This window comes from Rhinolophus sinicus, chromosome 13 (genome assembly GCF_057876585.1).
Source record: "Rhinolophus sinicus isolate RSI-liver-muscle chromosome 13, RSI-T2T, whole genome shotgun sequence".
Classification (NCBI taxonomy): domain Eukaryota; kingdom Metazoa; phylum Chordata; class Mammalia; order Chiroptera; family Rhinolophidae; genus Rhinolophus; species Rhinolophus sinicus.
In genome coordinates this window covers 11903877-11918064 of record NC_142513.1, presented here as the reverse complement: position 1 = coordinate 11918064, position 14188 = coordinate 11903877, and the positions used below count along the sequence as shown (strand labels likewise).

The window sequence follows — 14188 nt, the reverse complement described above, 5'->3', positions numbered from 1 at the left end:
CGGGCACACTTCGTACCCATTCACCTGGTCCTCTGACCCCTACTCTCCTACAAAGGGCATTTTCTCTGTGATTCCAAAATCTTGGGTCCCCACTCTTTTGATTGTCCTCTGCCTTACTCTCATTACTAAACACTTCATCGTTTCCCCGCTTTGATGGGGCTTGGAAATATCACCACCCTCCTATAAATCATCTTCTCTCTCTCCTCCTCCAGCATACTCTTCTCAGCCCAAGAAGATTCTGTGCCTTCTCTGGGCCTGTGTCTGCCAGCACGTTTCCTCGAGATGTACATATACTAAAATATCTTCCCTTTATCTCATCTGGTCTTCGCCCCATGGGGCAACCCGAAGGCTACTATTTATTCTTTCACACATTAATTTAAGCTGCTTTAATTGCCGCTCTGATATGTTTTATATAATATAATGAATGTTTTAATTCTGTGGACTTGCTTCCCAAGGCAGTTTTCTGAAGGGCACAATTTTGGAATCAAGCAAATAAAGAATAAGTAATGGCTGAAGTTATTACAGTAACGCCTCCCCCTCCCCCCCAAAGTAATTAAAACTGGGCTTGTTTTTTTCTGGAGTGGGATGAAAAGGGAAAAGATATTTTAATGTTCTCTTCATCCTGGGCAAGTTTGGGTGGCTTTCGTGAAGTCCCCTGGGGGCTGATTTCAAGGGTTCCTGGATTGTTGGTCTCTGACCACCAATTTGAGGTCTGTGTTGCAACTACCAGCGTGACCATGCCTCCTGCCTCCACATCCTTCCTGTTGGAGGCTGTGCTTCGAATGAGAACTTACCTGAACCCACTCACTCACTTATTTCTTCATTCAGCAATTGTGTATTGGGATTCTATCGTGTGTCCATGACTGGGATAGATTAGTCCTTCCCTCGAGTAGCTCCCAAGCAGATGGGGCCAGACAGATGGAGTTTAGTCCAGCAGATAACGCTGTGGGAACATGGAGAGGGAGTAAGGTGGGGTGGAGTAACTCCCTCTGTCTCAGGGAGTTAAGAGGAGACTTAAGAGGAGGCCAAATTTAAACTGGTTCCAGGAAGGAGAAGGGAAGGAAGAAAACAGCAAGACACAGTAGAAAAATAGTAAGAAAAAAACAATTGCGTGTTTGGAAAATTGGGAGAAGGTGAGCATGAGTGAAGCCAGTGTGCATGGGGGACAAGACAGGGAGTGTGGGGACAGAGGTGGGGACAGAGGTTGGGGAAGGGCTTGCTGTGTCAGGAGAAGGAGTCTGGACTATCCTGAGGGCATAGGGGAGCCCAAAGAGGTTTTAAGCAGTCAAGTGCCCCATCAGATCAGACCTGGAGTTCACAAAGAGAACTGTAGTAGTGTGGGGAGAGAGAGAGTGAGAGAGAGAGAGAGACAGAGAGAGAGAGAGAGAGAGAGAGACAGAGAGAGACAGAGAGACAGAGAGACAGAGAGACAGACACAGAGACAGAGACAGAGAGACAGAGAGTTGCCTGGCACAAAGTAGGGGCTCAACAAATATTTATTGAGTGAGTGAAGCTGTTGAGACAGCCCAGGTGAGAGACGATGAGCCTCTGAATTAAGGTAGTGGCAGAGGTGATGGAAAAGAGAGGATGGATTCCAGAGGTAGAATCCACGGTGCTGTTTGCAGCAGAAGCCCAGAGGACAGGGTTAACAGCCTTTCTTTCTCCCATCCTCCCTGACCCGCACAGCCTGGCCTTATGGCAGGGCCCAGAAATTCAGAGCTTGGAGGGTCATCACCCCAACCACTGTCTAGTTCAAGTTCCTAAGTTTCATTGGGGAAAAAGCTGTGCTCAAGGGAACTCTGCTCATCAAAGGCAGAGCCTGGACCAGAACCCAGATGTTTGCAGCGAACTGCAGTGCAGTGTTGACACTGGTTCAAGAATGGCGTGAAGGGCAGGAACGGGGGACGCGTAGGCACAAAGGTGTGTGTTTCTGCAGAAGAAGACGGTGCAAGTCTCCTAAGGGTCTCAAGGGATCCTAAGATCCCACAAAGGCTGTCGACTCTAAGTGCCTGGAGACAGATGGGAACTGGGATGTAACAGAATCTGGTGCGGGGAGCATGGATGCATGGATGGATGGATGGATAAATGGGGAGGTTGGGACGCTGCGCTCACACAGGGAATTTCCTTTGAAAGAGATTGAAACTCTAAATCGGCAAACTCTTTTCCTTGAAACGCCTCCTCAGCACCCCTCCCCACAACCCAGCTGTGGCCTTCCCGTTTTCAGGGATGGGGGAACTTCCTTAGGCCTCTCCATCCGCGGTGGGGACGCTTTCGGTTCTGCCGGGATTCCCGGAGGCGGCGGGCGAGTGCAGTGGGGGTCCCTGTGGCGTCTCGTGGGGGATCTCTGTTCCCTTCCTTCGCCACCCTGGAAGCGGGCTGGCTCCTTCCCCTTTTCAGCTTGCTCTTTGTACTCCCAGAAGTTAGGGAGGAAGAGCTCTCACTGGAACTCCCCACTCCCCAGCGCGTCCCTAAACTCCTGGGGAATTAGACTTATGGGAACGGCCTGGGGAAATCCCTGAGCGGTGTCACCCGGAACTCCGCCCTCCCCAGCGAGGCTGGCCGCGATTGGTCCCCGAAGACCACGCCCCTTTCCTGGGCGAGGCCCAGGATCGGGGCCCGAGGTTACTAGAAGCCCCGTCCTGCGCGTTGCCTCCCACCCGCGCGTTCTCACCTAGCCATGCTTCGTCTGCCTCTGCTGTGTCTCCTCTGGGGCTGCTTGTTGACCGCCGTGAGTTGAGTTTCTGCTCCGACCCGACGGGCGAGTTTGGGATTTGAGAGGGGAATGGGAAGAAGCAATACTTCAGGGAAGGGACTTTCCTAGCTGATTATTTTTTTGGGGGGGATGGGGTACAGAAGGGTGGGTGGGAGGAAGCTGGGTAAAGTACCCCGGGTACTGGCTGAATGAGATGGGCTGCCTCTCTCTGCTCCCAGGTTGGGGTCCCAGGTAGCCCACAGAGGTCGGGTAGTGGGGGCACTGCAGGAAACATGCCAAGACAGCGTGAATGGGGTTGGGGTTTGGAGAGCCTCAAACCTTCATCTGGTCAAAAGGCTGGCCTCTGGGTTTGCCTCAGAGGCTGGCTACGCAGAGAAGAGTAGGCGTTTTAGAAATGGAAAGAAAGACGGGCCAAGGGAAGAGGTGGTCTGGGCGGTTTCCTGTCCTTTTGGCACGTGGACAGATGCCAGACTGTGAGAATGGTTATCATCTCCTTGCCAGCTGGGGCTGCCTTCTTCCAGGGCGTCTTGTGGGAACAAGGGGTGATCTGACACAGGAGGAATACTCAAGGCTGTGTCTCTGCCTCCTGAATTTAAGATGACATAGGGGACCTTTGGGGGAGATGAACAGTTCGTGGGACTCGAGAAAGGGTTTCTCCAGGCACCAGAAGAGCTCAGATATGCCCAATCAAGCACATCTCCGGGATTTTCAGAAGGCCACATTTACCTCACTTTTTGTTTAAATATATTTTTGTAGTTCCTCATTCTGGAGGCTGGGAATCCCCCAAGTACCTTACCCTCTCATCCCAACCCCTCTGGCCTCCCCCTACTTTCAGGGACTTTAGTTTCTGACATGAAGTCTGAGCAGGAATGACCCATGGAATAAGAGGGTTGGCAGCCAGGGAAGAGTCCGTGGGGAAGCTATTTTGGTCCCAGAGCTTTCATTTTCACTCTAAGCAATGGCTCCTAGAGAGGAAGGAGGTAGGAGGAGGGTGGAGCTGGAGAGAGGAGAAAGAGGGAGGGAGTGGAAGGAGAACCAGGGAGAGATAAGGCGAAGGCTGGTTTGGGCTTCTCAAGACGGAACTCCCAATTTTGGCTCTAGGTAGAGACTGGGCTGTGACAATAATAGCAGCTTCCTGTGTGTCAGGCTCTGAGCAAAATGCTTTACATGCTTTCTTGTTCTTGATTTCTTTCAACCCCCCCATTGTACAGATAAGCAAACTGAGACCCAGAGAGAGGAAATATCTTGCCAAAATTCTCAGAGCTAGGTGGAACCTGGGTATAAATACACATCGGCCTGACTCCTGAGCCTGCCTCTCAGGTGGTGAGAGTGTCCAATCCTTGGTCTTGAGCTCCTTTGTGCCAAAAGGACGAGCTAGGGAGTGGGAGCAGGGGATTGAGCAGGGGAGCAGAGGAGGAGCTGTAGTTCTCTTGTGTTTGAAATGACATAAAGGACTTTCACTGTTCTGGGAATGGTGGGAAGGTCCACAGCGTTGCAGGGAGAATGTTCACAGGATTTGTGTTTTGGTGTGACGTTGGAGGTGCAGCCTTTTCTATGTCCTTCCCCATTTGGGGTAAGATGCACTTCTGTAAGTAATGGCTGAATAAGAGCCACCAATTAGGCGGGATCCTGGACAGCCAGCCAGTTAGCCACAGTGCTAGGCATCCAAGTAGATATTCACATATGTGTGACAATTAAAACTGCTATTTAATGAGCACCTATGTTCTAGACACTGCCAGGCCATATACATATGTTCTTTCTCATATTCACAACCTAATCTGTGGGGCAGATTATTCCCATTTTAGAGATGTGGAAACTGAGACTAATAGAAGCAAAATAACTAGTGTTACAAAGTCCAGATTGGAGCCTTAAGCTGTTTGTCTCTCAAACCTCTGCTCTTTTCACTGGCTGTTCCCAAAGTGTGGGGTGATTGTAGGGAGGACGTGCATACAGAACTAAACATAAATTCACTTTAGAGTTCTGTTTAAAATCCTGCTCATGTTTTTTTCAAGGAAGAAGTCTCTGGAGTTACAGTATGCTTAACACATTTCAAGTGCTTGCCAATCCTCTTTTTTAAACAAAAATCAAGAGCAGGGCTGGGGTGGAGGGCTGTCGGCAAGCAAAACAACAAGCTGGGGTTCAATAACATTGCTTTGTTTCTGTTGAATTTATTTTTAGGGTTACCTTTTATTTATGAGAAGTGAGACTGGTTCTCCTCTCATGGCAATGACATAAGGTTTACATTGAAAATAAATGTATTTAATTTAATGAAAAGTAATTAATAGCATGATTGGAACCTGGATATAGTATAAAAATTCAGGTAAAACCCAAGTTGATGGAGAGGGGGAGTACTGAGACCTGAGTACTCATTTGGATTCTATCACTGTGGGACCCTGGGCAAGTGACCCAGCCTCCCTGGTCGTTAGCCTCACCATTTGTAAAGTGAAAGAGATGGATTTTATCTTTCCAGCTGCACAGTTTTCTGGCACTTCTTGGGGGAGAGGTTGAAAGGAGAAACCATGAGGAGGCTTGGAGAGGGGAAGGGGCGGGGAGCAAAACAATAGAAGGAAGAGGCCATATGCTAAATGCAGTTCCAGTCAGGACTAGGACCAGCTGAAGTCAGCCAGCCTCAGGACTCCAGGGGAGAGACTGGGGTCCTCATATGCTTTTGGATCTTTGTAAAGAGGAAAGACTCAGGTGTCCAGCCAAAAGGAAGATCTGTTTAGTTCAGAGACTATTGTGAGGTTCCAGTACAATCGCTTAGTAAAACACCATATGATTCTCTGAGTGCTTTTACAATTACATCAGTTGGCAGTTTAGTTAAAAACAAACGTACCAAGTAATAGGCAGGCTCCATTTTTCTGCTTTGGATTTCCATTTCAGTTTAACCTGTGTTCTGGCTGATTTTCGCCTTCCTGCCAAGGAGGCTACAGCAGAGATTTCAAGATCCCTTCAAATTGCCCAATTCTGTTTTTAGGTCCACCCAGAACCACCCACTGAATGCAAAGAAAATCAATACCCAATAAACAGTCAGTGCTGTAATTTGTGCCCACCAGGTGAGATGCCAACCCTCTAGCCCCTCTTCATTTACTGGCAGTTGCAGACCCCTTGTGTCAACTGTAAACTCGAGTCTTAAATGACCTCTGGGATTTCCTATCCCTGCCCTGCTGACATGAGGTTGTGGGTTTCCTCTCTACCTACCCAGGACTTAGGGTTCCTATCTCTTCCATGTCCCCCACCAGATGATGCAGGCTGGAAAGGTCTGAGACTCCTCTTTGAATCCCTCGGCCCTAAAGCCCAGCCTGATCATTTTCCCGTAAGTGTCTGACTCATTGAGTTCATTGGAGCTGCCTCATTTCCTGATGTTTTCCAGGAGAGAAATTGGTGAATGACTGCACAGAGATTACTAACACAGAATGCGCTCCTTGTGGGAAAGGCGAATTCCTGGACACCGAGAACAGAGACAGTCACTGTCACCAGCACAAATACTGCGACCCCAGTGCGTGAGCTGCTGGGGAAGGGGCACTTGGGAGGGGGACTGATATTCCAGATCATTCTTGAGAAGATAGTCATTCTGTTTATTTTATTATTATTATTATTATTATTATTATTTTAAATAGCCAGTGTCTGTTTTGATTGGTCAGAGTCTAGGTTGCACTGGCTGTTAAATAATTTGATTGCCATTCCTACTGGGAAGAGGGTCTAAGAAAAAAAGAGCAGAAAGTGTGAGGAGTGGGCCCTAAGAATGGCCATCAAGGGGTTCCCATGCTTCCTGCCTGTCTCTGCACAGACCTCGGGCTCCGGGTCCAGAGGGAGGGCACCTCGAAAACAGACACGACTTGCACCTGTGAGGAAGGTCAACACTGTACCAGTGATGCCTGTGAAAGCTGCACGCTGCACAACCTGTGTCCCCCGGGCTTTGGGGTTAAGCAGATCGGTAAGTGGCCCGTCTGAGAATCCGCTCTAGAGGAGCGAGGAGCCGAGGGCCCAAGGCGAAGGGTGGAGCAATGAGCACCCAGCCCTACAGGTGGAGGGAATGGAGACTCCAACCTACAGTAGTATGTCCACTAGAGTGAGCAGGAAATGGGATCTTTTTCTTTGTTCTGCCTCCTGCGATGGGTATCTGCCTTGGGAGACAGTGGGAAAAGGCTTCCTCGGGGCTGCAGCCGTTGGGGCAGGCTGTGTGCTGGCTGGCGGAAGAGTGCTTCAGGCAGGAAGAGCTTCCTGTCTTGCCTGTCCGTCAGTTCCCCTGAGAGCCAGAGAGGGGGTCTACTCTGATGATTAATGCTTCCTCCTTCCTCTCAGGTACAGAGCTTTCGGATACCATCTGCGAACCCTGCCCTGTCGGCTTCTTCTCCAATGTGTCATCTGCTTTTGAAAAGTGTCACCCTTGGACAAGGTACAAGGACTAATCCCTTGTGTTTTCTGCCCCACGGGGGGCATGGAATCTACTTGCATTCTATCCTACCACCTGGCCTTCTGCCCTGCTCCCCGCGTCCACACACACTCACACTTGTAAAACATCTAGAGCCACCTCATGGCTGACCAAATGGGAACTTTTCAGCATTTTCTTGTCTGGTCTCTTGGTAGTAATATATACTGTTGATCTCTCCGTGAAACTCCCTTCTTGGGGTGGGGGCGGGGGGCACCGTGACACCTCTTCTACTTTCCTTCTAGCCTCCTCTGCCCTGGCTTCCTCCTCCCTAACTGGTTTTCTAGGCTTTTGTTCTGCTCTACGTTCCAGTGACTTTGTCTACCTCCCCTGGGCCATCTCATCCATCTCCATGGCTTCAGCTACCATCTCTCTTGGGTGGTTCCCAATCAACATCTCCTGTCTAGATTTGTCTCCTGGGTCCCAGACTGTCATCCATTTGCTGAGGGCACCCCTCCATACAGGTGACGCAAAGTCACTGAAGGGACGCACCCACCCTTTCCCCTCACCCTCTGTGAAAGCCACCACCTGCCACAGGGCACTCGTCCCGGGGTTCCCCCCCCCAACCTGCAACCCCAAATCAGTCACCAGGTCCTGTCTATCCAGCCTTCTAGTTTTTTGGGGGATTCCTCCTTCTATCTCCAGTGTCATCCCTTAGTTTGGGCCTTATCACCATGGTGTGGAGGATGCCTTCGCCTCCTCCCCAGCCTCCCCACCTCTAGTCTCTCCCGGTCAGTTGGTTCTCCATTCGCTTACCAAAGTGAGCTTTCTGCAGTTCATTTTCGGCCACAGGAACTTCCTGCTTAACACGTCCCATGGCTCTCTGGGCCTTTAGCACAAAACCCGGGCTCTTGCATGGCCTCCGACCTTCCAGCCCCGTTTCCTGACCTCTCAATACACTGCTCATTCTCTTGCCTTCCACTCTCCTACCTGGAATACCCTTAACCACACACCCCATGAACTGTTTCCATTTAGTTTAAAAAAAAAAAAAGAGTAAGACAGGCACATTGGATAGAAGGCTCAAAAGGGCCGATAGTGATAAGTCTCCCTTTCACCCCTGTCCCTCAGCCACACGGTTCTCCTCCCTGGAGGCAGCCACTGTATGTTGTATGTCCTGCCATAGATTCTATGCATGCCTGCATGTGTGTGCATGCACACACACACACGCACGCATGCATGTGTGCAAACACATATCGTCCACACAAATTGTAGCATCCCATATATACTTTATTTGTTGACTGTCTGCCTTTCTCTAATAGATTGCAAACTCCTGAAATGCAGAGTCTTGGCTTTTCTTTTTTTCTCCTTCTACGGATGCATCCCTTATGCCTAGAACATAGTAGGTGCTCAGTACGTTTTTACTGATACCGTGTTTCCCTGAAAAGAAGACTTAGTCAGACCATCAGCTCTAATGCATCTTTTGGAGCAAAAGTTAATATAAGACCCGGTCTTATTTTAACATAAGACCAGGTATAATATAATATAATATAATATAATATAATATAATATAATATAATATAATATAATATAATATAATACCGGGTTTTATATTAATGTTTGCTCCAAAAGATGCACTAGAGTTGATGGTCTAGCCAGGTCTTATTTTTAGGGAAACACTGTAGACGTTGGCTGGTGAGTGGAGGCACATTGGTGAAGTAGAATCAGAGCACTGGGTTCCAGCCTCACTGCAGCTTAGAAAGGGTGTGGCTCTGTGCAAGCCTGTGACCCTCCTTTCTCTGAGCCTTGGTTTCCTCATTGGAAAACTGGGAATGACCTTCATCTCACAAGGCTTGAGGAAGACACGTAAAGGTGTTTTGTAAACTCTTAAGCTCTCTTCTTGTGTTAACTCTTCTGATGTATGTTTTCTTTGAAGCTTCTCTCTCTTTCCTCCACTGTAGATGATTTTTTGTTTGTGATGTCTTTCTCTGACCATTCCTCACCATTTCCCCTGGGACCACCTAGGACCAGATCATCTTATATCTAGATGCCTGCACTGGCCTCCCGGCTGGCCGCTTTTCTGTTCTCTCTCGTTCTGTAAGCTCTCCGTACATGGGAGTCTTCTCGCTGCTTAAGTCGTCTCATTGAACACGGATGCAACTCACCGGCTGAATCCAGTTAAAGCCTTTATGGATGATTATCAGTGATCTTGTTCTAAAGGCCAAATTTTCCATAGTTCCCTAATGCCATCTAGTACGTCACCCACCTAATCTCTGTATCACATTGTTCTGCAGAGGAGGTACAGCTGCTCTAAATTTTACATCCTTCCCATCCCCACTCAGACCTGACTTCCCCAGGGAAATCTTTCTGGATGATCCTTAAACCAGAGGTTCTCAACTGAGCAGTTTTGTCCCCAGGACATTTGACAATATCTGGAAACATTTTGGTTGTCGTGATGGGGGGTTGGGGGGTGACGGTGCCACCGGCATCTAGTGGGTGGAGCCTTGGATGCTGCTAAACATCCTACAATGCACAGCTTCCACAACAGAGTTATGTGGCCCAAACTGTCCGTGGTGCTGAGGTTGAGAAGCCCTGCCATACACTGAATGCATCATCTGTCCATTCCAGCCACTGTGGATTGTGTCTCCTCTTGTCTGAACAATTCCTACTTCACTTTAGTCTTTATCACAGAGACTGTTGTATTATTACTCCTTCAAGATGTGTGATAATCTTTTCTCTGTACCATGAGTTCCACAAGAACAGAGTTTGCTTCAAAACCAGCAGAAGAGGATGCATATAATATGTGCTCAGTGAACCTGGACTTGTTGGTTGTTGATGGTTTCCCTCTGGGGTTGGAAATCTTATGGTTGGGGAAACTTAATCTCTCTCTCTCTCTCTCTCTCTCTCTCTCTCTCTCTCTGCACATGTGTTTGTACACAGCTGTGAGACCAAAGGCCTGGTGGAGCTACGGGCAGGGACTAACAAGACTGATGCTCTCTGTGGTGAGTCATGGAGAACAGGCCCTGGCAGCAGGCTAGGAAGGTCGGGAACTAAAGAGGGAAACTGAGGCACACAGGAACGCTGGATGAGAAGTGAAGTGAGAGGCGGAGGCAGTTTGGAGTTTTGGCATGTCAGCTCTTATCTGTGGAGCCTGGGCAAGTCACCTTCCCTCTCCAAACCTCAGTTTCTTCATCTGTAAAATGGGATAATAACAGTACTTCCCTGAGTGGGTTGGTGCAAGTGCCTGGCATGGGCTCTTGCGCTTTGGAAGTGCTCCATCTATGCTGTTCCACCACCCTGCACCTCGGGTACCAGCATGTTGTGACACTATTTCCTCTCAGGGCCTCAGTTTTGATTTTAGAACAAGGAGGTTGGCCTACAGCACAGATCACAGACTCAAATAACTACAGGGACTGGGCAGGTCATGTTAATGAGTGACATATACACTCTCTTTCCTTTTTCATAACATTCTTTGTCCTCTTGGCAGGGCTGGGACTGGAGTGAGGTGAGCGAGGCCCTTGTCTTGGGTACAATATTTAAAGGCACACCAGAAAAATGCAATAATCAAGATAAATAACATTTTGATGCAATATTTAAAACAAATCAAAGTTAATGCAAAAAACAATCCATAGTGAAGAAAACATCACAATTTTAACTGAAGACATGATCCAACCCTACATCTGCGTAACCCTGACTCACTTGCCTCAGCCTAATCCTGGCCCTGGTTTCAATAAAACTTTATTTAAAAAATAGGCAGTCAGCCTGTGGGCTATAGTTTGCTGACTTGATTTTTCAAAACATGACATGAAAATATTACTTATCTTGATTACTGAGTTTTTTAGAGTCCCCTTAAATTTTGTCTTGAGGCGTGTGCCTTACTCTCGTCCCTGCCCTTCCTCTTGGCCTTTCTTTCATTTTTCCCTTTTGGAATAGAGACTTAGATACAGGAAACACTTTAATTTCCCCTCTATTTTTCCAAAACAAAGGCAACAGTGCAGACATACATGATGTTGGACCTCAGCATTGGGTGGAGAGTAGGGAAGGATGGGGAGGGTGGTGAGGAGTGGAGATAGGTACCACCGCTTAGTTCTGGCCGATGGGTGCTAAGCGGGGCTGCTGGCCCAGTGGCAGCTGATCTTCCAAATTTCTAAGAGCAACCAGATATCTAGATCTTAAATTTGTAATCTCCTGATTTTCAAGTGTTTCAAAAAGATTTAAAAATGTGCTGGTCTTCCTAAAGACGTCTGCGGGCCACATTTTACCAGGGCCACCTGTTTGAAACCTCTGATGTAGAGGAGCTCAGACCTGGAAGGGTTTGAGTCTGACAAAGCGCAGCAGCTTCGGGTGGGGAGCCACTGATGAAATCTCGATTTCTCCAGGTTTCCAGTATCGGATGAGGGCCTTGGTGGTGATCCCCGTCATTATGGGGATCCTATTTTCTGTCCTGTTGATGTCTGCATGTATCCGTGAGTCCCCAGGTGGGGAGGGGAGGGTGTGGGAGGGAGGAGAAAGTAAAGCAGAACTGGCTACCTGTTTCCTGATCTGGCCTCACCAACCCCCTCCCCCACTTTTTTCCCCTCTCTCTAGGAAAGGTGGCCAAGGAGCCAGACGATGAAAAGGTAGGTCACCCCTGGGAACCGGCTCAGAGTCTTGGCAAACTGGAAAGAAGGCTGATTCATTGTTGCCTATATGGCAGTAACATGGATTCGGGGTGGGTGTGCCCCTGCAGCCAGGAGGGTGGCAGCAGAACAGGCTCCTCCCACCCCCACCCCTGTGCTCTAGGGCGCCTCCCACTCCCTCCCTCGGCGCCAGCCATGCCACCCTCGGAGCTCACCTCACAGAGCTGTCCCAGCACCAATGCAGTCAGTGATGTCATTTGCTTCTTTCCTGACATTCAATATGTGGAGAACCACTCTGGGGCCTTGGAGCAGGGGCCGTGGGCCACCTTGTGGGGCAGCACCTTGAACCCACTGGAAGCTTCTTGACACCCTCGGTGTGGCCAGCAGGGGGCAGGAGGCACCCGTGGAATCAGCCTTGGCCTGTTTGGGAAAGCGGAAGGGGATTGTAGGGGGATCCCCATCAGAGGAGGGAAGGGCTCCTTGGAAATGTTGCTGGGTAACCTCATGCCTCTGGCTCCCCAGGGCATCCAACTTAAAGACAAACGGCAGGATCCTGTGGAGACCGATGTGGATTTTTCGGGCCCCCACTCCACTGCTCCGGTGCAAGAGACCTTACACGGGTGCCAGCCGGTCACGCAGGAAGATGGAAAAGAAAGCCGCATCTCAGTGCAGGAGAGACAGTGAGGCTGTGCGTGCCTAGAAGCGTGGCAGCATGGACAAATGCGCACGTGTGGCCGGGGAGCCTGGAGCTGCTGCGGACACCTGAGGGGGAGGGGCTGGCGCTCTGCACAGACCCCCTTTGCCTGCACCCCTGTGGCTCAGAAGCAGTTCACCTCTGGGGAGCCTCCCATTCCAGCCTGGAGCCCATTCAATCTCCCAACTTGCTTTTAAAAGATGGAGGCAAAAGTTTTTTTGGGGCCTACAGTAATACCTTTAAACCCTCCAACCCAGGGGTTCATTCAGTGCCCAGAGATGGATCATGGTGGTTTCTATGAACCCAGGAGGGCAGCTGCATGAATATCCACGTCAGCGTTGTTTGTGACAGTGAACAACTGGAAGCCACTTAACTGTCTATCAACAGAGGACTGGCTAAATAAAATTGTAATATATTTATACAACAGGATCTCAGAAACACTGTCGTGGAAAAAAAAAGCAGGTTGCAGAATAATGGGCATAGAAAATATTTTTCTTTAAAGCACATACCCCAAAACAATGTGATCTATCATCTCTATATATGTATAAAATAATACACGTTGTATATAAGATATAACAAGGGTTCTGGAAGCACAGCTCAGAGCGTTGTAAAGTCTGGGTTGGGGAAATAGGCGCTGGGGGAGGGTTGGTTAAAGGAAGATTTGACTTTCCCATAATGCTTCATTGTTTTTCCCCAAAAGGAAAGTGAACGCACGTTATGCTTATATAATTAAAAAGTCATCAAACATGTAAAAAGAAAAACAGGGGTGGACATGCTGGGTGGCAGGGGCTGCTTAACCTGCTGTGAGACTCACAAAATTAGGGCACTGTCTGAGGATAAGAATGTCCCCAGGCTGCTGCCTCTCTCGGGCAGTTTCCTTGTGTGCTCCCAGTAGGTACCATGCTTGCAAAGGGCTCTCCCCATTTCATGCATGTTTACAAAAACAGACTTGGAGGCAGGCAGGGCTCACATCCCTCCCTCTTTCACAGAGGTGGAAACAGAGGCCCCAAGAGGTGAAGTGACTTGCCTACGGTCACAGAACATAACCGTTCGGGGTGGTGCCACTCAGAGCTCCCCACTCCTGGTCCCGCGTTGCTTGTCCCAGACCTCTCTGCTTGCTGGAACCCAAATCCGTAGCTCCTTCCTGGGGGAGATCTTGGGTCTCCCATCTCCTTCTGACCTCCCACCTGCTACAGGAGCTGCTGCTTCTCGGTCAGATGGCACCCCTTTCCCCCCAGCAGTGTCTTAGGATAAAAATAAACCATCCTGTTCTCTTTTCCTGCTGTGCCAACTGAGGGGGAGCCTAGCCAGGAGGAGCAGCAGATGGAGTGGGAGCAGAGGGGAGGGGAGGGGAGAGGAGGAAGGTTGTAGGACGAGGAGAAGGAAGAGCTGTGTAAATCTCTGGCCTGAAGATTGAGATTCGTGGTGTGGAGGAGACCAGGCTGGTTTATCCCGGAGATCTCAACTGTTCCCCCTGAAAGCAGCTGCTTTGGATTTCCCCAATGTGTCCCACTACCTGGAGAGTGTGTGTAGCAAGGGCTTGTCCCTGGTGGAGGCTGTGAGGGCAGCTGGGAGCCTAGGGGCACCTGGCTTGGCCGTCTTCCCAGAAGAGCTTCGAAAACCATTTAGATGCGCCAGGTGGAGACATTTGCTTTAGAAAGTGGAGCAAAGTGGTAGTGGGGTGGAATGGGGGGAGGGGAGCTCTGGGACCGCACCCTCTTCCCCTACCTAGAGTCCAAATGCTAGTGTTAGTCCTGAGCATGGCAGTATGGTGGAAAGAGACAAAAGACCCA

General features: G+C 49.4%; 1 protein-coding gene across 1 annotated transcript; it reads left to right on the top strand.

The window, feature by feature from the left end:
- The first annotated feature begins 2581 nt into the window (after positions 1-2581).
- Positions 2582-12821, top strand: CD40 (CD40 molecule). The gene is made up of 9 exons (XM_019749745.3): positions 2582-2728; positions 5691-5769; positions 6087-6212; positions 6504-6650; positions 7019-7112; positions 10023-10084; positions 11462-11548; positions 11670-11701; positions 12224-12821. The coding sequence occupies exons 1-9, from the start codon at positions 2678-2680 to the stop codon at positions 12383-12385; spliced, it is 840 nt and encodes a 279-aa protein (XP_019605304.2). The 5' UTR covers positions 2582-2677; the 3' UTR covers positions 12386-12821.
- Positions 12822-14188: the final 1367 nt, after the last annotated feature.